The 24,862-nt window shown below is 46.2% G+C and overlaps 1 protein-coding gene across 1 annotated transcript; it reads left to right on the top strand.

The window, feature by feature from the left end:
• The first annotated feature begins 213 nt into the window (after positions 1 to 213).
• On the top strand, positions 214 to 23,264 carry mmp11a (matrix metallopeptidase 11a). Its single transcript, XM_068598863.1, has 8 exons — positions 214 to 318; positions 11,367 to 11,593; positions 15,323 to 15,466; positions 16,907 to 17,040; positions 18,476 to 18,723; positions 19,127 to 19,331; positions 20,597 to 20,857; positions 21,453 to 23,264. The coding sequence occupies exons 1-8, from the start codon at positions 214 to 216 to the stop codon at positions 21,569 to 21,571; spliced, it is 1,443 nt and encodes a 480-aa protein (XP_068454964.1). The 3' UTR covers positions 21,572 to 23,264.
• Positions 23,265 to 24,862: the final 1,598 nt, after the last annotated feature.

Here is a 24,862-nt window from a genome sequence, read left to right as displayed (position 1 = left end):
GAGTCACGTGGGCGCGGGTGGTATTATCAGCCCTGGGCTGTAAAAATGTGGAGGAAAAAAAACCTTTAGAAGAACAAAGAAATCAGAGTCTATTTAAAGAGAAGTGGAACCCGCAGCACGTAGTGACGCCCGGCTTTTGCGCAACCTCCCACAGCTGCGCTGAAACCCCGCACTGCTCGTGCACCTCCGCGGATCTCCCGACGTGCGGCGAGGATGCGGACTTCTCTGGTCGTGTGCTGCTGCGTCTTTGCGCTGCAATGCCTCCCGAGCACGCGCTGCCTGCCCGTGCGGGGACCCGGCAGGTACAGAGCGACTGCGGTGAGTTGGACCGAGCTGGACTCTTCGGTTCTTTCTTTGGGAACTTTGCGAAGTCGAAACAAAAGCAAAACAAAAACAAAACGTCTGTTGGGTTTTTTGCGCAGAACGAGTCGCGCTGGTTTGAATTGTTGCATTGTGGGAAAATATTGATTCTTTTGAATGTTAATGGCTCTGCAGGTTTGACTTTACGTGACTCTCTTGTCCGCTCAACACACACGCGCGCGCGCGCACACACTATTAAGCATTTGTCTTGTGCAGAATTATTATCCACATTAATATGAAGTATTATCCACACTAATATGAAGTATTATTTACATTAATATAAAGTATTATCAACATTAAAACAAAGTATTATCAACATTAAAATAAAGTATTATTATCCACATTAATATAAAGTAGTTTGCACATTAATAAAGAAGACTTAATAAAAGGCTTAAGTGCCACTTAATGCAGCAAAATGCACGTGCACGCGCTGAGCACGGACATGATCTTGTGTCTCGTGCAGACATAAAGCAGCGTGACTCTGCTGCAGAAACATTTTTTTCAGGATTAAGTTTCACTTTTCTGCAGCGAAACGCACGCGCACGCGTTCACGCACGCACACCATTTTGCAATTGTTCTCTGTGCAAAGTGAATTTCATCCTCATGATTGTATGAACCACATCTTAAAGGTTTAAGTGTCCGGTCCTCAACAGCGAAATGCACACGTGCACACGCACCCGAACGCGCACGCATGACACTTCATGTTGTCGTTAACAAAATGGCTATTTTTAACTCCTGACGCTGTAATGAGGGGAGCTGCTCTTGAAGAAGTGATTAGTTGTGTATTGTTGTGTTTGTGCTCAGCAGCAGGAGCAGCCAAAACACACTGGCGTGCACTCTCTGGCTGTCGCGTGCGCGCGCGTGACAGCCAGGTCAAAACACATGAAGGCTGCTGAGTTCCTCCTGGTCTGCAGGACAGGAAGCAGTAATAACAGGTCTTAGGGGCATTTTGTCAACAACACCAGAGCAGACCGGGGTCCTCCACACGGACGCCACGATGGCGTCTGTGTGATGGAGCTCATTCACATGTTCACTCATTCATCAGCCTCCTGCACTCTGCTGGTTTGCACACATGCTGCTACTTTAAGACTCTTCATCCTGATATTCTGGATCACGTCCTCTCTTCTGGAGCCTCAACCTCTGTTGACGCTGAGTTAGCTGGTTTAGCATGCATGCTACTTCTTCCCCACAGGAATGTCCTGTTTACAGGTACATAGACACCAGGAATGTATCGAAACACACAGATAAGCAGTTACATATAAAGATGTGTCGGTTTATACTGGAAACTACAGACTAGATGTCTGACGTTGTTATTAGGAGATTTTCCAATAAATCAGTCACATAGCGAGATATGTCTGGAGGTAAGATTCTCACAGAAATAAACAAATGAACACAACAGAGAGAAACAACCAATTCTATCATGAGGCGACCTCCAGTCCTTTAACGCTGCATTCTCTCTCCTGACCACCAGGGGGCGACTCCTCTGGTTGTATAGAAGTCTATGCTTCATGTGTTAGAGCTGCATTCTCTGTCCTGACCACCAGGGGGCGACTCCTCTGGTTGTATAGAAGTCCATGCTCCATGTGTTAAAGCTGCATTCTCTCTCCTGACCACCAGGGGGCAACTCCTCTGGTTGTATAGAAGTCTATGCTTCATGTGTTAAAGCTGCATTCTCTCTCCTGACCACCACGGGGCGACTCCTCTGGTTGTATAGAAGTCTATGCTTCATGTGTTGAAGCTGCATTCTCTCTCCTGACCACCAGGGGGCGACTCCTCTGGTTGTATAGAAGTCTATGCTTCATGTGTTAGAGCTGCATTCTCTGTCCTGACCACCAGGGGGCGACTCCTCTGGTTGTATAGAAGTCCATGCTCCATGTGTTAAAGCTGCATTCTCTCTCCTGACCACCAGGGGGCAACTCCTCTGGTTGTATAGAAGTCTATGCTTCATGTGTTAAAGCTGCATTCTCTCTCCTGACCACCAGGGGGCAACTCCTCTGGTTGTATAGAAGTCTATATAAGTGACTCTACTTCTCTCTTGATGTATTCCCTCAGTAAACATTGTAAACATGAGTTTATGTCTCAATCTCTAGTTTCCAGTCTTCTTCTATACAGCACGATGTTCATTTAGTACGTTATGGTCTGTTAGAGTCAAACAGACCATAAAGCAGGGGACGCTTTATGGGCGGGGCTACAGGGTGATTGACAGGTCTCTACCTGGTCTCTACCTGGTCTACAGGTCTCTTCTATCACCCGGTCTGGAAGGTTTTCGTGTGTTCGTCTGCAAACTTTAATCCTCTCAAAGTGTGTTTTCAGTTCATGAAAGTTAGTTCGAACCCTTTTGGTCGCCTAAAGATGTTTTAGGAAAGATGTAAAAAGGTGGCACCTGCTTCCTTATTATTTATGTCACACAAGTCATGGGAAGTCGTCAAGCTACAAATCTGTCAGTATTCTATATTTCAGCCAAAGATTTATGACTCTGTGTTGCTTTAATCTACTGTTTCTTAACCCGAGGTCACATAATGATTAACAGAAGAGAAAAGAAAAAAACATGTATTCTCTTATTTACTCAGACTTTCCTCTAATCTGTTTTCAGTCTTGAGTCCGTGGACTCATGCAGGCGTCACCATCAGTTAACGTGCTTCCTTTGTGTTGATTCATTAGTATCACGCATGTAATCCACAGTGATCAGAGGCCGTTGTGGTGTTACAACTCGTCTTCGTCAACGCCGTGAAAAGAATGCAAACAGGTTTCCACACAAAGAAAGAAAAAAGACTCATTTCTGGCAACACATTTTTTAGCGCTGTTGCACCTGCGATTGTCAACGTTGTTATGTCTGCTGGTCATCTTGCAGGAAAGTCTAATCTGCAGGTTTGTCAATCTGCCCCCCCCCCCCCCCCCCTCACCCCTAGTGTTGAGAAAAAAGTGAGTGGTTGCACAGGCCCGGACAGGCCTCCATGTCTGTGGCATTTAGGGGATTCACAAAGTGCCTGTTTTCCTCATCAGACGTGAAGGGGGGGAGCTAAACGCTCACTGTTTTTGTCAACAAACCCTCCGAGTCCCTGGGTTACGTTTTTTTTTCTTCTGTCTTTGCGCCATCATGGCGATGTCTTCGGGCGAAGCGATTGGTTGGGGAAACCGTGGGAGCAAAGGTGACATCAGAGCCAGGCCCGGGTTCCCAGCAAGACCAGATCTAGGTCACAGCTGCACCGGGCCGTGAGTGGCCGATGAGACACAACGAGGATGTGTGTGTGTGTGTGTGTGTGTGGGGGGGGGAGTCAAAAGGCCCCTCCCTCATGAAGTTAATCAGATGCTTTTGTTAGCGAGCGCAAAGGAGCCCCCAGACTCAAATCCCTCACTAACAAGGTGAGAGGAGGAGGAGGAGGCTGGAGGACCCAACCAATCCGTTTGACACGATGGTCTCGGCCCTTTAACTTAATTCAATTCAGTTTATTTTGTACAGCCCAAAATCACAAATTTGCCTCCGAGGGCTTTACAATCTGTCCACATGGCATCCTGTCCCAGGACCTCACATCGGACAACTCCCAAAAACCAGAAAATAACCTTCATAGAGCAACAGCATCCTCTCCCTGATGGACAGAAGCAACAGATGTCATGTGACCAGAATGAGCAGCGTTACATGGCTGTGACAGAAACTATTCATATAATGAGTAGTATACACATGGACCACCATCCAGATAACCTCAGTCCATGAAGCAGAAGAGGCAGAGAGGAGGACATCAGCAGGAGGCAGGAGACAGGGAGCAGGAGACAGGAGACAGGGGGCAGGAGACAGGAGACAGGGGCAGGAGGCAGGGAGCAGGAGGCAGGGAGCAGGAGGCAGTAGACAGGAGGCAGGACGCAGGAGGTAGGATGCAGGAGGCAGGGGGTAGGACGCAGGAGGTAGGACGCAGGAGGCAGGACCGGCTCCAGACAGCATGATTTATGGAAACTCGATGCGAGGAAGCGCAGAGGCTCCAGAGAAGAAGTAGAGTTAGTGATGTACAAAAGCGGCTTGAGTCTCGTTACCCCGAGTTACCACCGTCACATAGCCCGGTCACGTTCCTGTGAAACAGTTTTCATTTCCTCTATCGACCATGGCACATCAACAACTATTTCCGCGTTATGTTTGTTGTGTAAATACCACAAACAAAACAAACATCTGAACATCCAGCGCCCCGTGTCTGGGTTCATACTATTCTCTGTGTCTGGGTTCATACTATTCTCCGTGTCTGGGTTCATACTCTTCTCCGTGTCTGGGTTCATACTCTTCTCCGTGTCTGGGTTCATACTATTCTCTGTGTCTGGGTTCATACTATTCTCCGTGTCTGGGTTCATACTATTCTCCGTGTCTGGGTTCATACTCTTCTCCGTGTCTGGGTTCATACTCTTCTCCGTGTCTGGGTTCATACTATTCTCCGTGTCTGGGTTCATACTATTCTCCGTGTCTGGGTTCATACTATTCTCCGTGCCTGGGTTCATACTATTCTCCGTGTCTGGGTTCATACTCTTCTCCGTGTCTGGGTTCATACTATTCTCCGTAGTCTCACAGCTGTCTCCGGCTCCAGGACGAGTGTCTGGATGAAGCCGCTTCCAGCTCATTCAGGACCAGCAGTGACTGTTTGGCTGCCGTGCTGAGAGCTGTTCCCATGTAGCCAGTGTTTTATTTTACCTTGAAATGAATCACAGAGTAAAGGCAGACATCGCCCCACGGAGTTGCCATGTTCATGGCTTCCTCCCAAGTTTACATCCACAGTTCCTTTTGTGCAGGTGAAAGACATTGATTTTCACTCAGCGAAAAAGCTAAAGGAGATTATTGATGAGAGTGTGTCAATGGAATCGTGCCTACAACCCGATGTATCAACAGAAACACATGAGAACAGTCCTAATGCTCATACGCGAGTGAAACCGAAGTTAGATGCATTATTTGAGAAGCTGGACAAGTTGAAGTACAAGCCTGAAATTGAACTGAAACTGTGTCTCCTTCAGGATATAATTGTCATTTCTTAAGAAGAGCGGCATAAAACACAGCAAAACGATGCCGTGCATGGACCCAACATGGCCGCCAGAGCTTGTTGTGGTCACGTGGGTGAATACGCTCTATGACTTCATTTTCATTTTTCTAACAAAGTGAAAAAAAATTGTTTTCCTACCATCATTGTTGTGGAAATTGTTAGTAATTATTGTGAGGAATAATTGACATTGATATGTGATCTGACAGTCACTTCACATATATTATTATTAAAAGGTGAACTTTGTTGTTCAGGAAGTTTGTTCCAAACAAGTCGGATTTATTTTGTACCTGGAAGTAGCTCTCGGTTTCAAAAGGTTGGTGACTTTAAATCACTCCACACCTCCGAGAAAAATAGATCTAGTCCAAACTGGACTGAATGTTCGAGGCTTCGATGTCCTGACTTCACCTTTCTGACGGCAGTCTGTCTCCCTCTATCCGTCCATCAAATAACAACAGAAGCCCCAAAAAGTCTGTAGAAGAAGAAGAAGAAGAAACACAAAAAGAAAGCCTAATCTGCCTGGTAACACCGTGCAGCCAGAGGGACAGAAGACCTGCGAGTCTGAAGGAGAGATGAGAGATTCAAGCAGATGGTTTGCATCACTTTCCTCTGCCGGGTGTTTTTGATTTTCAGACGATATATATTGGATTACGAGAGTAAAATGGAAGATAACGAGGTATTTGTTGATGGAATAAAAACTGACACTTTAAATCCTCTCTCACTGTAAGCAATCCTTTGTCCACTGTTTTTCCAAAAGGAGCACACCCTCCAAAAAGAAACCGTATCTGTCTGCGCATGTAAACAATCACTGAGGACTTCCTATCGCCAGGTTTAAAGGCACCGTCAGACTGCTATCAGGCGCTTCTTGTCTTCTCTGTGGCAGGTTCTCGTCAGAAGCAAGCAGCTTCTTTGAAACCATCAATAATCCAGTTTGTGTGGGTTGTTTGCGATGACTGTAAATGTCAGATCTCACCCGTCTGAGATGTTCAGTGAGAATCGGCAGGAATCTCTGGATCTTCTCTTGTAATTTCCTCTTTTCTTTTGGAGCCACTTTTCACTTACATTGTATTTCTCTGCTGCTTCTCTCTGTTGGTCAGAACACATGTTGTTGTGGATGCCGTGCATTCTGGTATGTGATGAACAAATTGGTCTCTGAGCCTTTGTTTGAGTTATTTAACCTCCTCGGAGAAGGATTCCAGTTTGGTTTGCTCGTCTGTTTGTAAGCAGGATGTGCGTCATGGTGCCCTTTAAATTACACAACACATTCATTACTTGTTCGCTGTTTTGGACTTTTTAGGATTTGTTTTAAATAAGAAAAAAAACATTTAAACACTCTTCAATTAAAATGTTTGATGGAATAAAAAACTAGAAAATTTGCTCCAGCTCCTCTGGTTGTATAGAAGTCTATGCTTCATGTGTTAGAGCTGCATTCTCTCTCCTGACCACCAGGGGGCGACTCCTCTGGTTGTATAGAAGTCTATGCTTCATGTGTTAAAGCTGCATTCTCTCTCCTGACCACCAGGGGGCGACTCCTCTGGTTGTATAGAAGTCTATGCTTCATGTGTTAGAGCTGCATTCTCTCTCCTGACCACCAGGGGGCGACTCCTCTGGTTGTATAGAAGTCTATGCTTCATGTGTTAAAGCTGCATTCTCTCTCCTGACCACCAGGGGGCGACTCCTCTGGTTGTATAGAAGTCTATGCTTCATGTGTTAAAGCTGCATTCTCTCTCCTGACCACCAGGGGGCGACTCCTCTGGTTGTATAGAAGTCTATATCAGGTGATTGACAGCTCTGTCTCTACGTCCACTTCTTGGGTACACATTATACTTTTTGTATTTTTTACATGTGTTACTGATTCAGTCGCTCCTCAAACGCGTTGCCGACTAATTTGCAACGGCTTTCGAGCTCTGAAACGAGTCGGTCCTCGTGGTTCGCTCATAGCACCTGGAGATGAAAACAGGACTACTGCAGAGTAATTGGTCCCGGGAATGAATTGTGATTGTAATATTTCCTTTGAAAGGCCAAAGCCAGGTGTGGGGGAAGGATTGTAAAAGTAGACAGCTGCTGACGGTCGCTTCATGTTGACCTCTTTGGTCCAGAAAGTAAACAAGCATGATTATGATTCAAGGCATTCCTTTCTGTTATCGAACAGCTGAATAATTTCATTGGGTTGTACATTTTTAGACTATTTTTTCTCCCTTGAAAACATAATGCGTAGAAACACATCTGGCTCGGCTCATGCCAATAAAGGCTCAGCTCCAGGGGTTTCACGTTGCTAAATGCTCCGCGTGTGCTTTGTAACTCGGGGCTGGTGATCCCATGTCAGTGACTCAGCAGGAGTGTTGTGTTCATGCTCGCGTGTTCACGTGTAATTTTCAGGGCAGACAATGGAAATCCTGTCGGCAGACTTTATGACAACGCTACAGGAGGAAAAAAATATCCTCAGGGTGAAAGGAGTCTGTCACTTTCTGCTGAGAGTGCAAGAAGCTGGTGATGAGACATGAAACGCCCAAAGAGCCTGAAGGCATCGTGAAAAAAAAGCCTTCTTCTCTCTGGAAACATGTGAGTCTGTGACGGCGGCGGTGCAGGAGGAGGGTTTCATTACAAGTACGGACATATCTGGCTGTTGGTTACAGCGATGACAAGACTGGTGATCTGACAGCGGTACGACAGAAACGTGTCCGTGCACGAGGCGTCTGAGCGCCGTCTCCAGCCCGACAACAACCCCAAGGTCACGGCTTCAGCCTGGAAGGTCAGTCAACCAAGAAACTGTCCGACAGCGAGGGTCCAGCTCCCAGGGGAAGCTTCATTTATGACCTTCAAAGCCGTCAGGTGTTAAGTGCCTGACGGCTGCAGTCGTGTGAAGTAAAGACGTGTGGTGCATTAAAGACGTCATAGTCAACTAACACTCACGTGGGTTTATTGACTAATCGTTAAGTTGCTTTAATAGACTAAGCTGTGAAAGTTTTTTTAAATAAGTTATTTAGACTTGATAAAACGTCTGTATTTTTTTTTGAATGTGTTGATCATTTTACATTTTTAACTGGCGTTGTACTGCTAGTAGGCCGGCCAGCTGGTCCTGGTTTAAATGAAATCTGATGTTTAATGTTTTAATAAAGGGTTTTACTCTGTGGGGCCGGAGCAAACAATCCATTTGACAGACAGGTCGGGCGGCGGGGGGGCGGGTTCAGTGCTTTAACCACACGGTGGGTTTCTCATCTCCCTCTTTGAAACGACACCCACCACTTAGAATTAGCCAACGTTTTACGACCCTGAAAGCCGACACTCCCCTGAAAGATTGGGATCAGGCGGCGGGCAACTTTTAGTCTAAACTGTTTTTTGGGACGGAGGTCGGCTTGTGACCAGGTGACCAGGTGACCAGGTGACCTGCGGGTCAAACCATGAGTCCTGGAGACAGAAAACAACTCAGGCTGTGAACAAAAGGCACAGTGGGGGCAGGACATCGTCCTCACCAGAGTTACCATCCTGACAACACAACGTCTGGACTACAAACTGGGAAAAGTCCACAAAATGTCAATATTACCAGAATAATTTGATTAATTGCAAAGGTTCCACTGAAGGTGTGGCCACGTGCAAGAGCAAACAGCTCATCGAGCTGAGCCCTCGTGTGGTCGAGTAGATAAGTACCAAAATGACTTGAAGACGTTGTTCCAGCAACAAAATGTGTGACTTTAACTCGGGAGACAGCTGTTTGTGTCCTTCCATCAGTCAGTGTTTCTTTTGACCACAACGGACTCTTCAAAACGTTAAATGAAACTGAGAGAAGAAACTTCAAAAAAGAAGCTGAACAAGATTTTTTTTTAATCCTTTTTCTTTTTCTGTGGCTCTCTCTTGCTCATTAAGTAAAAACTGTAGAACATAGAGCGCCCCCACACACACATGTGAGTAAAGTGCCTCTTCCCACAAAATAAGCTGCTTACATCTCGTTTAAACAGAGTGAAATGCAGGAGGCGGAGGGTTTTCCCGAGGAGGTGTGTACTGTTTGTTCTGTGATCCAGACCCATCAGTCACCGTGTTTCTGCAGTCTGGAGCACATTCCATGAATCCTGCTGGGTTTTGTTCCCCTTACCCGACAACAACGACACGGTTTGAGAGCTGCAGAAGCTGCAGAAGCTGAGCGAGGCGCCTCGTTCAACAACACACACAAAAACACAGCTGTGCCCATTATTATTCTGTATCTTATGGATGTGTTGGGGTTCAATAACGCTTACAGAGGATATTTCCTTACTGACTTTTTTCTCTCTGGGTGACTTTGGCTCAGTAGAGCGGATCATCCTTCTAAAAAAACTTTACTGAGGGAATAAATCGAGAGAAGTAGAGTATAGACTTCTATACAACCAGAGGAGTCGCCCCCTGGTGGTCAGGAGAGAGAATGCAGCTTTAACACATGAAGCATAGACTTCTATACAACCAGAGTCGCCCCCTGGTGTTCAGGACAGAGAATGCAGCTTTAACACATGAAGCATAAACTTCTATACAACCAGAGGCTGCTGTCTGGTTTTAATTCAGAAGCTTTTGCCATTTTTTTTTACCTGCACGACTTCTATACAACCACAGGAGTCGCCCCCTGCTGGTCAGGAGAGAGAATGCAGCTTTAACACATGAAGCATAGACTTCTATACACCCAGAGGAGTTGCCCCCTGGTGGTCAGGAGAGAGAATGCAGCTTTAACACATGAAGCATAGACTTCTATACAACCAGAGGAGTCGCCCCCTGGTGGTCAGGAGAGAGAATGCAGCTTTAACACATGAAGCATAGACTTCTATACGACCAGAGGAGTCGCCCCCTGGTGGTCAGGAGAGAGAATGCAGCTTTAACACATGAAGCATAGACTTCTATACAACCAGAGGAGTCGCCCCCTGGTGGTCAGGAGAGAGAATGCAGCTTTAACACATGAAGCATAGACTTCTATACAACCAGAGGAGTCGCCCCCTGGTGGTCAGGAGAGAGAATGCAGCTTTAACACGTGAAGCATAGACTTCTATACAACCAGAGACTGCTGTCTGGTTTTAATTCAGAAGCTTTTGCCTTTTTTTTTACCCGCACGTTTCAGAATGTTTGCAATGAATATTGCATTTTATAACAGCACAATATCGGAAAAAAAACTGCACAATATCAGGAAAAAAAAACTTTCGAAGGATTCTTTATATAATCTCACGATAAAAGTAGATAGTTTCATCTTTACACAATAAATTGATAGTGTTTTCCCACACGTAATTATTCTAAATAGCAGCGGAAAAGGAAGCGCACATGATGGTGGGATTGAGGAGAACACCCAACAGGAAGTTCAGGACTGCAGATGTGGTTTGGATCAGTGGGGTGAGGACCGAGTCCGGTGAGGAGGCTCTGCTCTGTAATTTGCTGCAGTGGAAATGAGCAAAGCCATTTCCTCTCGCTCTGGTAGGGCGGGGGGGGGGGGGGTAGTACCAACGACAGGACATCCTGCGACCCACCGTCTCTTAAACTGGAGCGCTCGACGCGATTATGAGAGTTCAAAATTAATTCAAAATGATGTCGAGTCACACTCAGCCACCTCTGTAGTTTACGTCTTTGTTTTTGTTTCTTCACTCCTTCATGTTTTCCTCTTCCTCCCACGTTTCCAACATTCCTCTTCTTCGTCACGCCTTCTTCACCACATTCCTCATCGTTACTTAATTAACTTCCTGGATCATCACTAGGGAACTCCAGTTGGTTAAACTGTGTGCGTGTTTTTGTCCCGTTAGCCTGTTAGCTCACAGAGCTAACTCCTCAACAGAGCTCAACAGTAACCACGCAGTCTATCAACGTAAGCTCCACCAATCAGAGACGTCGCTGTTCAGGCCTTTAGGACTTTCATTCCTTCTTTATCTGTTTTCAAACAATGCTCTTATTCGTCTCCACACATTGTTCCACCAGACCAAAGACTATCAGATGACGCAGCGCGACATATCCTGAATTATTTACGTAGTTAATGAACATCGTCGCTTTCTTTTCCAGGTCTCTGAAAAGTTCCCCGACCTGAAGAAGAGGGGGAAGCTTCCTCAGGTTCAGGATTTGGTAAAGGAGGCCAGTCTGCCCACAAACACCACGAACACGTGGAACCGGCCTCGCTGCGGCGTGCCGGACTACCCGGCCCACAAGGAGGCGCATCATCGGGGGCGACACCGCCAGAGACGCTTCGTCCTGTACGGAGGACGTTTGGAGAAGACGGACCTCACCTACAGGTACAGACACGATCCGCTGGGATTCAATACCACTTTGATCTGCTGTTGGTAAGCAGAGGTTGGTCACGGGGCATCTGAGGGGGTGACATCTGGAAACGCAGGAGCTGATTGTTGAGTTGTTGCAAGCACGTTGGATCACCCCGTTTTACTGCGCGCCCCATTCCTCAGGATAATTTGATCTGCAGTCGAGCTAAAGAGAGATTAAAGACACAAAACATGACCGACTGGAATAAAAGCCCAGGCTCTGCTGCTCAGACTCGTCTCCTAGAAATGCGGTTTCCAATATTACCAAACTGCAATGTCCTTTATTTGACTCCTGGATCACGTTTGTTTGTCATCAAGGGAGCAGGAGGGGGAGAACATGGTGGGCGCTTGTGACTTTCACCCAGGAGATCGGTGTTCTTGTCTCACGTGAAACCAAAACAGGATGTTTTACTAAACAAACTATAGTTTTGTTGCCTGAATTTAAACATAATCCAGCGTGCATCTTTGACACGGCAAAAGCACAGAACATGCATCCGTGGTTTGCAGAACCGCTCAACACCAATGTTTTAATCTGTGGCCTAAACCCGACTAAGTAGTTTTGTTTGCTAAACGTGACTCAGTCGGGTTGTTGTGCAGAGTTCATTTTTTAAGAATGCGTGCGTGTAATCTGAGGAAAACATTGACCGAACGTTGAGGATACGTTGTGTGTAAATAATGAATGCTTTGCTAAGAAGTTAAACACATCAACTTAAAATGGGACAATATGTCAATGTCACCTTGTTGCTGTTGCCCTCAAGACGGCCAAAAAATGATCCGTTGCAGGTTTAAGAATTCATTTTGTTTTTACGAGACAGCGCTTTTGAAATGAAGGAGCCAAAATTGAATGATGAACTCAAAGAAACACATGAACCGAGGAGGGTGTATATGTCGTCCGTAGAAAATTAAGTCTTCAAATTATGATTCTGACAATCGGTGCTGCCTTTCTTTCATCTGAGGCCTTGGCACCACCAGCGTCTGGCAACCCTCTGCTGGCTGCTGCCTCTGTGTCTGAGTCTCCTGGACTCCCTCAACACCACATGGACAGAGACAGAGAGACGGGAGGCGGCGCCGGCCGCAGACTAATACGGTTCTGCTGGATCGGAGCATTAAAGGCTCAGACTGACACCTGACGAAGTGAAGCGGTTAAGCAGGCAACGACCCGCAAAGTCAAACTACACTTGACCTTTCAGGGCCACCGTTGTGCGCCTGCGTCCTTCTAAACAACTGAAACGTGAGCGCTGAAAGAGTGCAGCCGCGCTAATGAGTCCCTGCGTTTGCTTTGAATCAGCCGCATTTTGATCCTGTGAAGCAAGTTCTGGCACGACGCCTGAACCAGCTGAGGGCAGAGTGTGGTTCAACGGCTGAAAAGTTGCTGACAGACGTCAGTTTTTCAGCTCAACTTTGATTCAGATTTACAACTCAATCCTCAATGTTGTCCCTCTCATGTAAATGCACTTTGTAAAACATTGGTGAACTTAAAAGGTCTATTTATATTGATATTTTGTCATAAAACAAAGCCTGATGTAATATTCTTCTTCTGTGCCAGAGAGGTCTATTGCTGTCCCAAAACTGGTAAATATATTAGTAACTAGTAAAGTATCGGTCAAAGGCCCTGACGTCACGCTCAGGGTTTGAAGGAAGACGCTGGTTTAAGTGCTCCAAACATTTGAGGTCCAGATAAGTCTGTGAAGAGCCCAGAAGAACCCAAACAAAGAGACGATAGATTGAAGGTGAGAGGAGACAATACCTGCACCCGGAGGGCTACTGCTGGACTATTTCAGTTAGCAAGTAGCTAACCTACTAGCTAACGTTGTTGTACAACATGAGCTAGTAAGTTAGTTAATGTTGTTGTACAACATTAACTAACTTACCAGCTAACGTTGTTGTACTACATTAGCTATTAGGTTCGCTAATGTTGTTGTACAGCTTACTAGCTAATGTTGTTGTAAGCTAATGTTTTTGTAAGCTAATGTTGTTGTAAGCTAATGTTTTTGTAAGCTAATGTTGTTGTAAGCTAATGTTTTGTTAGCTAATGTTGTTGTAAGCTAATGTTGTTGTAAGGAATCGTTACAAACTAAAGTGACGAGCTCACCAACGTCTACACAGTCCTTAAATAAGATACCGGTGTAATTATTTATTTCAAGCCATATCAAAACAACACTTATCATCTTTAATCTACAAGGTATTTGTGTTGAAACGGTGATAAGCTCAAGGAGTTCAACCTGTGTGAACTTTGCACGACACAATCTGCTCAAACGTTTGCACGCTTGCAGAAGTGTTTACTCAAGTACGCTTCTGATTTACAACCAAAGAGAAACAACTCTGTCAGTTTACTTTCATGGACATATTTTTAGAAAGTTCACTTCTTCCCGTCCTCCTCCAGGATATGCGTGTTGTAAACAAATGACAGTGGTTGAAATGAACACAAGTGGTATTTTTTATTGCCAGTGTTTCACTAAATCAAGACCACATTTCCCATAAACCTGCCTGCTTCCTGTCCTTTTCTGACCCTCCTCGCGTGATAAAAGACAAGAGCTTCATGACAGCCAGTATACATTTTTACATCCTGTGGACGTCAAATGATACAGCACATTCTTCTCAGAGGAGAAGCCACTGGAGACTCACAGCATTGGTCTCTTTTTGGACCAAAGTAGCTGTATTTATACATTTTAACTCCACTAAATTGATGCTGAACATACCACACATAAGACCTTTAACTATACATTTCTACATCAATAAAACCTGAACATGAAGATTGGCTCAAATTTAGGTTTTTAAGATATCTTATGAAACAATAAACAACTGCTTGAAGTGCTTATAAATCTCTTCCTGCATACGTTTCGTTTGCAGGTGCTGTAGCCAGGGTCGCGGCGCAGACTGCAAGCTAAACACATGCTGCAGCTCCGCACGTTGCACAAAATGTGAAACTATTGCTTTAACTTCTGGGCTCATGTCTTTGTAACACGCGTTGTGGGTTAAAGGAATAGCTTGATCTTTTTGGGATATGATCTTATTTGCTTATTTATTAGCTTAGCTTAGCACAAAGACTGGTAACCGGGGGAAAGAGCTAGCCTAGTTAGAGACAACTGTGAAACAAAAGAAGTAGTCAGTGGGTGAAAAGTTCAACAAACCCATCAACATCACAAACGAATGTGCAACTTAATTGACTATGCTGTTCGGATGTTAGCTTATGCTAAGCTAACTGCCTGTGATTCACATTGACCTTCTCAGCGAACTCTCCAACCAAAAAGCCAATAAACCTATTCCTTTAATGTCAGGATTGAACCCGTGACTTCACAGATAAAAAGCAAACTCTCGACACGGTGACAACCTTAATAAGTCATCACTCTCACACAAAGTCAACGTCGGCTCATTAAAACTGATTGTTGCTGATTTAGTCCAAACATTTACTGCATTATACTGCAGCGGTAACTTTCAGATTTGAGCCACAAGATAAGGAGTTCCTCTTCTTTCTTTTTTCATCACACTGGGAGGTTTCACCAGAAAGGAAAAGGGAGGAGACGCTGATGTGAAGCTAGCGAGCCGCGGGCGTCGCTAACGGCACGATATCAGATGAGAGGGAGGCAAGGCTGGTGGTCCCTCTCTGCTGCTGCACTGTACAGCCTGTGTGTGTGTGTGTGTGTGTGTGTGTGTGTGTGTGTGTGTGTGTGTGTGTGTGTGTGTGTGTGTGTGTGACACCTGCAGGATCGTCCGGTTCCCCTGGCAGATCGGTGAGGAAAAGGTTCGGCGTGTCTTTCGGGAGGCGCTGAAGATCTGGAGTGACGTCACGCCGCTGACGTTCAGCGAGGTGCGCGGCAGGAAGGCCGACATCCGCATCGACTTCACCAGGTGAAGGAGCAACTGAAGGTTGCTCAACCCCAGAGAGAGTTGCTCTGCGTGAACCCGTTCATCCTGACGTGGATGAAGTCAGAATGAAGTCCATGACGATGGACATCCATTATGTTGTATTTACTCTTATCGTCACATTGTATTATTATATTATAGTTACTATTATACATGATTATATTTACTATTATACTATATGTATTCTCACATTATAATATCTGATATAATATTACATGATATGCATTATATTATATTATATTTACTCTTATATCATATTTAATATTATATTTACTACTTTTATTGAATTGTATTAACTTTTTCATTTAAACTATATATATGTTTTTCATTAAAATATATCATATTATACTGTATTATGAAAGTTTTTAGTGCAAACTAGTAATCATCTGTCTATACGGTGAACTATCAGTACTTTTTATGAAATGCATATCACTTTAGTGTTAGTAATAAGAAGATAAGTCTATTAGTTATGACAATAAAAACATACAATTAAAATATAGATGTATAGTTGACCTGGATGAAAATATTTATTTCATCCAATATGAACTTTCACAAAGTTCACCAGTTGGACAACATTCAGGTTTACATGTCTAAAAGCAGTTATGATCAGATATTTATGATCAGATGTTTATGATCAGATATTTATGATCAGATGTTTATGATCAGATGTTTATGATCAGATATTTATGATCAGATATTTATGATCAGATATTTATGATCAGATATTTATGATCAGATGTTTATGATCAGATAGTTATGATCAGATATTTATGATCATATATTTATGATCAGATGTTTATGATCAGATAGTTATGATCAGATATTTATGATCATATATTTATGATCAGATGTTTATGATCAGATATTTATGATCATATATTTATGATCAGATATTTATGATCAGATATTTATGATCAGATGTTTATGATCAGATATTTATGATCATATATTTATGATCAGATGTTTATGATCAGATATTTATGATCAGATATTTATGATCAGATATTTATGATCATATATTTATGATCAGATGTTTATGATCATATATTTATGATCAGATGTTTATGATCAGATATTTATGACCAGATATTTATGATCAGATATTTATGATCAGATATTTATGATCAGATGTTTCTGATCAGATGTTTATGATCAGATGTTAAAGATCTTTGTCACAGAGAAATCCGTAGAGATGAAGAAGAAGATGAAAACACGAGATAGAAGTCAAACAAAAGGTTTTATGGATCGGTGTCATCTCTGGAACGACTTCATTTTCTTTCATGTTGCTTCTTTTGAATCTTATTTTCTGATTCTTCGTTCATCAGAGCCGACTGTGTGTTGCACAACAGTCTGGATTTACACGTGACCTCTCCAATGCATTGTGTCTGTGAAGCTCATTGGAGCGTTTGTTTTATGGACCTGCAGGTACTGGCACGGAGACAACCTCCCCTTCGACGGCCCGGGTGGGATTCTCGCTCACGCCTTCTTCCCCAAAACCCACCGGCAGGGCGACATCCACTTCGACTACGACGAGTCCTGGACCCTGGGGAACCACATGGGTGAGCGTCCGTCTGAGGGGAGAAGAACCAAATCTGTCGACTGTGTTTCTTTCACCAGCAGCAGGTCGAACAGACACCATTTAACCAGGTAGCTTTGCATCCTCCGACTCCTCTTTCTTCCCTCCCTGGCCTCCTCCCTGGCCTCCTCCCCTGCCTCCTCCCCGGCCTCCTTCCTGGCCTCCTCCCCTGCCTCCTCCCCTGCCTCCTCCCTGGCCTCCTCCCTGGCCTCCTCCCCTGCCTCCTCCCCGGCCTCCTTCCTGGCCTCCTCCCCTGCCTCCTCCCCGGCCTCCTCCCCTGCCTCCTCCCCTACCTCCTCCCCTGCCTCCTCCCCTGCCTCCTCTCCGGCCTCCTCCCCTGCCTCCTCCCCTGCCTCCTCCCCGGCCTCCTCCCCTGCCTCCTCCCCGGCCTCCTCCCCGGCCTCCTCCCCTGCCTCCTCCCCTACCTCCTCCCCTGCCTCCTCCCCTGCCTCCTCCCCTGCCTCCTCCCCGGCCTCCTCCCCGGCCTCCTCCCCTGCCTCCTCCCCTGCCTCCTCCCCTGCCTCCTCCCCCGCCTCCTCCCTGGCCTCCTCCCCTGCCTCCTCCCTGGCCTCCTCCCTGGCCTCCTCCCCTGCCTCCTCCCCTGCCTCCTCCCCGGCCTCCTCCCCTGCCTCCTCCCCTGCCTCCTCCCTGGCCTCCTCCCCGGCCTCCTCCCCTGCCTCCTCCCCTGCCTCCTCCCCTACCTCCTCCATGGCCTCCTCCCCTGCCTCCTCCCCGGCCTCCTCCCTGGCCTCCTCCCCTGCCTCCTCCCCTGCCTCCTCCCCGGCCTCCTCCCTGGCCTCCTCCCCTGCCTCCTCCCCTGCCTCCTCCCCGGCCTCCTCCCCTGCCTCCTCCCCTACCTCCTCCCCTGCCTCCTCCCCTGCCTCCTCCCCTGCCTCCTCCCTGGCCTCCTCCCCTGCCTCCTCCCCTACCTCCTCCATGGCCTCCTCCCCTGCCTCCTCCCCGGCCTCCTCCCTTGCCTCCTCCCCCGCCTCCTCCCCGGCCTCCTCCCCTGCCTCCTCCCCTACCTCCTCCCCTGCCTCCTCCCCTGCCTCCTCCCCTACCTCCTCCATGGCCTCCTCCCCTGCCTCCTCCCCGGCCTCCTCCCTGGCATCCTCCCCTGCCTCCTCCCCGGCCTCCTTCCTGGCCTCCTCCCCTGCCTCCTCCCCGGCCTCCTCCCCGGCCTCCTCCCCTGCCTCCTCCCCTACCTCCTCCCTGGCCTCCTCCTCTGCCTCCTCCCCTGCCTCCTCCCCTGCCTCCTCCCCTGCCTCCTCCCTGGCCTCCTCCCCTGCCTCCTCCCCGGCCTCCTCCCCTGCCTCCTCCCCTGCCTCCTCCCTTGCCTCCTCCCTGGCCTCCTCCCCTGCCTCCTCCCCTGCCTCCTCCCTGGCCTCCTCCCCTGCCTCCTCCCTCCCTGTCTGCAGGGACAGACCTCCTGCAGGTCGCTGCCCATGAGTTTGGGCACGTCCTGGGCCTGCAGCACTCCCGCGAGCCGGGCGCCATCATGTCGGCGTACTACTCCTTCTCCTACCCGCTGAGGCTGAGCGAGGACGACAGGCGAGGCATCCAGTATCTTTACGGCACTCACCCGCAGGTCCTGCCCTCGCCGCCGCCGCCGCCCCCGCCCTCGCCGCCGCCGTCCAACCCAGAGACCAACGAGATCGTCAGGAATGTGAGTGCACCCTTTTAAAGGAGTAGTGTGCAGGATGTAGTGTCATCTAGTGGTGGGGTGGCAGAATGCAGCCTGAGCATCCCCTTCCTGTCAGGTTTTGTTTTATTGAGTAGCTTTGAGCATTTTTTGGGGTGTTTCCCGACTTCAGAAGAAGAAGAACATGGACGACCGAGCCGTCTCCCTCAGGAGGCGTGTTCCTGGTCATGAGTATTAAATAGTAGAGGGGACATCATTGAAACTGTACCATCAAGAGTGTGTCTTTGAGCCTCGCAGGATAAACGAGTAGTCCTGATGGTGTGGACGTGTAACAAATAGTTTGGGGATCAGACAGCAGGACGTCTCTTCACACTTTGATAAAAGCATGTGAGCCTCTCGTGAGAGACTTCCTGCTTGCGTCTCTCAGCCCGACGCGTGCCAGACGGACTTCGACGCCGTGTCCATGATCCGGGGGGAGCTGTTCTTCTTCAAGTCGGGCTTCGTGTGGAGGATCAGGGACGGGCGTCTGGAGGGAGGATACCCGGCGCTGGCGTCCCGGCACTGGAGGGGCATTCCTGACAACATCGACGCCGCCTTCGAAGACAAGGCGGGAAATATCTGGTTCTTCCAAGGTGAGCAGAGGACACCCCTCCAAGCTGTGTGTGTGTGTGTGTGTGTGTGTGTGTGTGTGTGTGTGTGTGTGTGTGTGTGTGTGTGTGTGTGTGTGTGTGTGTGTGTGTGTGAGAGAGAGAGTTTCACAGTGTTAATGCTTGTCTGTAGATGTGTCACATAGAACTCTTCGGTGAGTTACAGGTATGAAATGTAAATTAATGAAGAGACATGACATTTATTACATTATAAGGGTTTAATTTATAGGAGTTTCATTCATAAGGGTTTAATTTATAAGGGTTTCATTTATAAGGGTTTCATGTTTAAGGGTTTCATGTTTAAGGGTTTCATGTTTAAGGGCTTCATGTTTAAGGGCTTCATGTTTAAGGGCTTCATGTTTAAGGGCTTCATGGTTAAGGGTTTCATGTTTAAGGGCTTCATGTTTAAGGGTTTCATGTATAAGGGTTTCATGTTTAAGGGTTTCATGTTTAAGGGTTTCATGTTTAAGGGCTTCATGTATAAGGGTTTCATGTTTAAGGGTTTCATGTATAAGGGTTTCATGTTTAAGGGTTTCATGTTTAAGGGTTTCATGTTTAAGGGCTTCATGTATAAGGGTTTCATGTTTAAGGGTTTCATGTTTAAGGGTTTCATGTTTAAGGGCTTCATGTATAAGGGTTTCATGTTTAAGGGTTTCATGTTTAAGGGTTTCATGTTTAAGGGCTTCATGTATAAGGGTTTCATGTTTAAGGGTTTCATGTTTAAGGGTTTCATGTTTAAGGGCTTCATGTTTAAGGGTTTCATGTTTAAGGGTTTCATGTTTAAGGGTTTCATGTATAAGGGTTTCATGTTTAAGGGTTTCATGTTTAAGGGTTTCATGTTTAAGGGTTTCATGTTTAAGGGTTTCATGTATAAGGGTTTCATGTTTAAGGGTTTCATGTTTAAGGGTTTCATGTATAAGGGTTTCATGTTTAAGGGTTTCATGTTTAAGGGTTTCATGTTTAAGGGCTTCATGTTTAAGGGCTTCATGTTTAACTTACATTAGATGTGGTCACGGTTAGAATACTCGTGTGTTCACTGTGATGGCTCATAAAAATCTTATTTACCACTTTTCTTCACATTGTGATAAACACCCATCCATCGTGAGCTGCAGCCAACGTTAGCACAGTTAGCTATAGCCAGCTGGTGATTTAAGAAGACGACGTCCATCTTGCTTCAAACATTGTCTCAAAAGCGACTGGAACGGATCTCTAAATGAAGGACCGTGACTCAGCGTCTCTCGTCTCCGCAGGTGAAAGCTACTGGGTGTTCGATGCCGAGATGCAGATCAAAGGGCCGGAGTCCATCAGGAGTTTGGGTCTGTCGGTGTCCGGCATCCAGGGGGCGCTGCGCTGGGGCCACGACTCCAACTTCAACACCTACTTCTTCAAGTCGGGCAGCTACTGGAGGTTCAGCCCCCGCGACCGGCGGGTGGAGTCGGTGTACCCGCGCAGCATGCAGGACTGGAGCGGCGTCCCCGAGGACGTGGACGCCACGTTCAGGGACGTCTACGGTGCGGCCGGCAGACCAGAACTCAAGTTCACATGCATAGATGAAGCTTCCATCTGTTTCATAACTGTTTCACACTCATAATGCACCTTCATGCCGAATGTTTCACATTCTGAATTTGATTTGTTGTACGTAAAATGGCAGCAAATTACTTTTTCAAGGAATAATTACTGATAAGCTCAGGCGACTAAAATCATAAATTTGAAAACCACTTGAAGCAAATGTATGGTATGAGGTTATATTAATGAACCCGTTACCAACTGTGGAACCAGTGTTGCCTCCAGACCTCCTTTTCCCTGCGTTTGAAGTGTTTTCCCCAAACACATTAATCCCAAATTAATTCCAATACTTGTGTTTATTGTATGTGTTTGTTGAGCAAAGCCTCGGCCTGTCAGGAAGAGTTTCAGTCAAAAAACTGTCGATCGGTTCAAAAATGAAAAAATTACTTATTTTAGGCCAAAAGACTGTCTGAATGGGGCATGCTGGGACTTAAAATGGTTTCCAAAAGGTTAAATTGACTTGACAAACATCACAAAAAGCTGCACATTTGATGTCATTTGAAGCTGCAACACAGACTTGAACCTGTCTCCGTCTTTCAGGCTACGCTCACTTCATCCGAGGCCGACAGTACTGGAAGTTCGACCCCGTGGGCATGAACTCTCTGGAGGGATACCCGCGCTACATCGGCATGGATTTCTTCGGCTGCAGGAACGCGTGAGTCTCTGGTTTGTGGAGAAGAACGTCAACAGGATTATTTTCTTTTGGATCACGAAGAGGAGTTTTCTGAAGTGGAGGTGTGTTTTCATCCTGCGGACTCCTTCACTTCCGTCTTTCCATCGCTCCATTTATCAACTCCCACCTTCTTCTCAGGAAATCCAACTTATGTTTCCTCAGACTCGGCACCTCCTGTGCAGCTATACTCGTATTTATTTTGCACATTTCTACTAAGTGTCCTTGAGCCTGAAATTGAGATTTTCCAACCGGTTTTGGTTTCGCAGACGGAACGAGTGCAAACTGTTGACAATGTTCTTTTCATTTAGAAACTATTGTGTGTTTTTTTCCTCATGGACGAACTCTCTGATCCCGAAGTGTTTGAAGTGACTTCAGACTTGAAGCTGCAGTCGGCAGATGTGTTTTTATCCAGAAACCCTTCAGCATGATGTCATGGGACTAACTCTGAACCACAACAGCAGTCACGTTGTATTCAAGTTTCTCTTCTTTTTGAGTTTTTTAAAGCTGCATGAAGAGCTTTTGTGACTCTTATGAGCTGAACTTTAAATCCTTTTGGGTTTCAGGTCTGAATCCAGTCTCTAAACTGTCCTCTTTAACAAAGATTACCAAAATCTGAACACAACAACTAAAAAGGTGCGATTCCATCGTTTAGCATTATGCAAATATTAGTTTTACAACACAACCAGGCCTAAAAACATGTTTTAATGTTAGCTATATATATATATATCTATATCTATATATCTATATAGATGTATAGATATAGATATATATGTTGGAGAGGCGCTCATCCGAACATCTTCCCTCTGGACACTGAACCTCTTTGCTCCTCGTTTCCCAGCCGCCGAGTAAGAAGTCCATCAGAAAGTAGTGTGAAAATGAAAAGGACAGACGGAGAGCTTCCATCACGTCAGATGGAAGAGAGATTGTTGGAGCTTCTGAGAGGCTCAATTCATGTCAAGAAAATCCCAAATCTCCTTCTGAGTACAAGAAGCTTCTTCTAGATCCTCGCAGACATGAATGTGGGCGAACGCGTCTCATAAGTTCTTCATGCACCTTTCAGACGTCAACCTCCAGCGTCTGCATGTCATTCAGCTGTGGAGTCTTACAGGATGTTCCCTCCAGCGAGAACAAGAAGGCAATGCCTCATTGCTCTGATGTTGCTCCTCCTGACGTGAAGACGTGAAGACATGAAGACATGAAGCTCTCACTTGTTGCCGCTCTGCAGGGCTCTTTCAGAGAAAAGCTCCCTGGCGCCATCTAGAGGCCAACGAGAGGTTTTCTCTCATGGTGTCGCGTCTCTTTGGCGTCTCGTGCTCGATGAAGTCGTTGCTCATCTGTGACATTAACCTGGTCAGTGTGATGCGTTCAGGGACAGCAGCTGCGTGGATCAGCGGTTCTCAACCCTCCGGACTCTTTAACGAAGCCCAGACGTCATCGTACAGCTTACGAAACATTTACTCCAGTCTTTTACTTTACTTCTACTACTTTAACTACTCCGCTACATTTCATGAGACCCCACAAAATGTTTTACAACTACTGCTACTCTCAAGGACACGTTGTATGCTAGTTGTTGGAGTAAGTTTATAAACAAACAACATAAGTTATCATTGCATAGAAATAATAACTCCTCCTCTTAAAGGTGCGTTGCATTCTGCAGGAATAAAGAGCGTCAACAGCACACTGACCATCGTTAACATCGTTAACATCTTTAACATCGTTAACATCTTTAGCATCGTTAACCTCGTTAACATTGTTAACATCGTTAACATCTTTAGCATCGTTAACCTCGTTAACATCGTTAACCTCGTTAACATCTTTAACATCGTTAACGTCTTTAACGTCTTTAACATCTTTAGCATCGTTAACATCGTTAGCATCTTTAGCATCTTTAACATGAATGCTATCTGGTTCCACTCTGTTCTGTTCAGTGTCAACCGGATCTCTTTCTTTCTATGAGTTTCATAAAAGACACATTTTCAGTTTTTCCCATTAATCAGATTTTATCTGGTAACTAAACCTAATAACTGTGTAAATATATATATGTATATTTACTGCAGACCGAGTACTTTTACTTTCGATGCAGTTCCTCTGCTACTTTCACTTCAAAGCAAACTAACAGCATATTTGTTGTTAGTTTGCTTTCTAACAGGTGATGCTGGTTCATAAAAGATGTTCAGAGCTGTTTGCTGCTTTATTCTCAGAAACGCAAGAGGACGAATAAATAAAACCAACTGTGAAGAATCAGAAAGACGACCTCACTGTACCTGTAAACTCATATCTCATCTTCATGGGATACTTTATGGCCTTCATGCAGGATCAAGTATTAAAAGCATTTTATAGCAAACTAAATGTTAAATATCCTGAAAACGTTTTGATTCCACTGCAAAATATTGAAATGTAGATTTGTATGAGCTCCAGTTTCATGTAGTCTGTACGAAGACTTCATGAAACGTTTGCACTATAAGTTCAGTGAACCCTCCGCAGCGCTGTACCCGCCTCATGATGGAAGAAGATCTCCTGGACCCCATGAGCCCACGTTCAGACCCCGCTTGGGTCCGGCCCCCCAGGTAGAGAACCGCTGTGCGTCCTTTGAGACTGAACCCTAACCCTCTGGGACTGAACCCTCTGAGACTGAACCCTCTGGGACTGAACCCTAACCCTCTGGGACTGAACCCTCTGGGACTGAACCCTAACCCTCTGGGACTGAACCCTAACCCTCTGAGACTGAACCCTAACCCTCTGAGACTGAACCCTCTGGGACTGAACCCTAACCCTCTGGGACTGAACCTTAACCCTCTGAGACTGAACCCTAACCCTCTGAGACTGAACCCTCTGAGACTGAACCCTATCCCTCTGGGACTGAACCCTAACCCTCTGGGACTGAACCCTCTGAGACTGAACCCTATCCCTCTGGGACTGAACCCTAACCCTCTGAGACTGAACCCTATCCCTCTGGGACTGAACCCTAACCCTCTGGGACTGAACCCTAACCCTCTGGGACTGAACCCTAACCCTCTGAGACTGAACCCTAACCCTCTGGGACTGAACCCTAACCCTCTGGGACTGAACCCTCTGAGACTGAACCCTATCCCTCTGGGACTGAACCCTAACCCTCTGGGACTGAACCCTAGCCCTCTGGGACTGAACCCTAACCCTCTGAGACTGAACCCTAACCCTCTGGGACTGAACCCTATCCCTCTGGGACTGAATCCTAACCCTCTGGGACTGAACCCTAACCCTCTGGGACTGAACCCTAACCCTCTGGGACTGAACCCTA

Source organism: Clinocottus analis, unplaced genomic scaffold, assembly GCF_023055335.1.
Source record: "Clinocottus analis isolate CAN_PGR_092001 unplaced genomic scaffold, fCliAna1.0.p SCAF_41, whole genome shotgun sequence".
Classification (NCBI taxonomy): domain Eukaryota; kingdom Metazoa; phylum Chordata; class Actinopteri; order Perciformes; family Cottidae; genus Clinocottus; species Clinocottus analis.
The sequence above is the reverse complement of the archived record's forward strand: the minus strand, read 5'-3'. Positions and strand labels throughout refer to the sequence as shown.

What these genes read in the sequence shown, in the direction of transcription:
- mmp11a (XM_068598863.1), top strand. Translation starts at nt 214, where the DNA reads ATGCGGACTTCTCTGGTCGTGTGCTGCTGCGTCTTTGCGCTGCAATGC. An exon ending in CCAACGAGATCGTCAGGAAT is followed by an intron (nt 18,724 to 19,126) that starts GTGAGTGCACCC and finishes TGCGTCTCTCAG; the next exon opens with CCCGACGCGTGCCAGACGGA. An exon ending in AAATATCTGGTTCTTCCAAG is followed by an intron (nt 19,332 to 20,596) that starts GTGAGCAGAGGA and finishes TCGTCTCCGCAG; the next exon opens with GTGAAAGCTACTGGGTGTTC.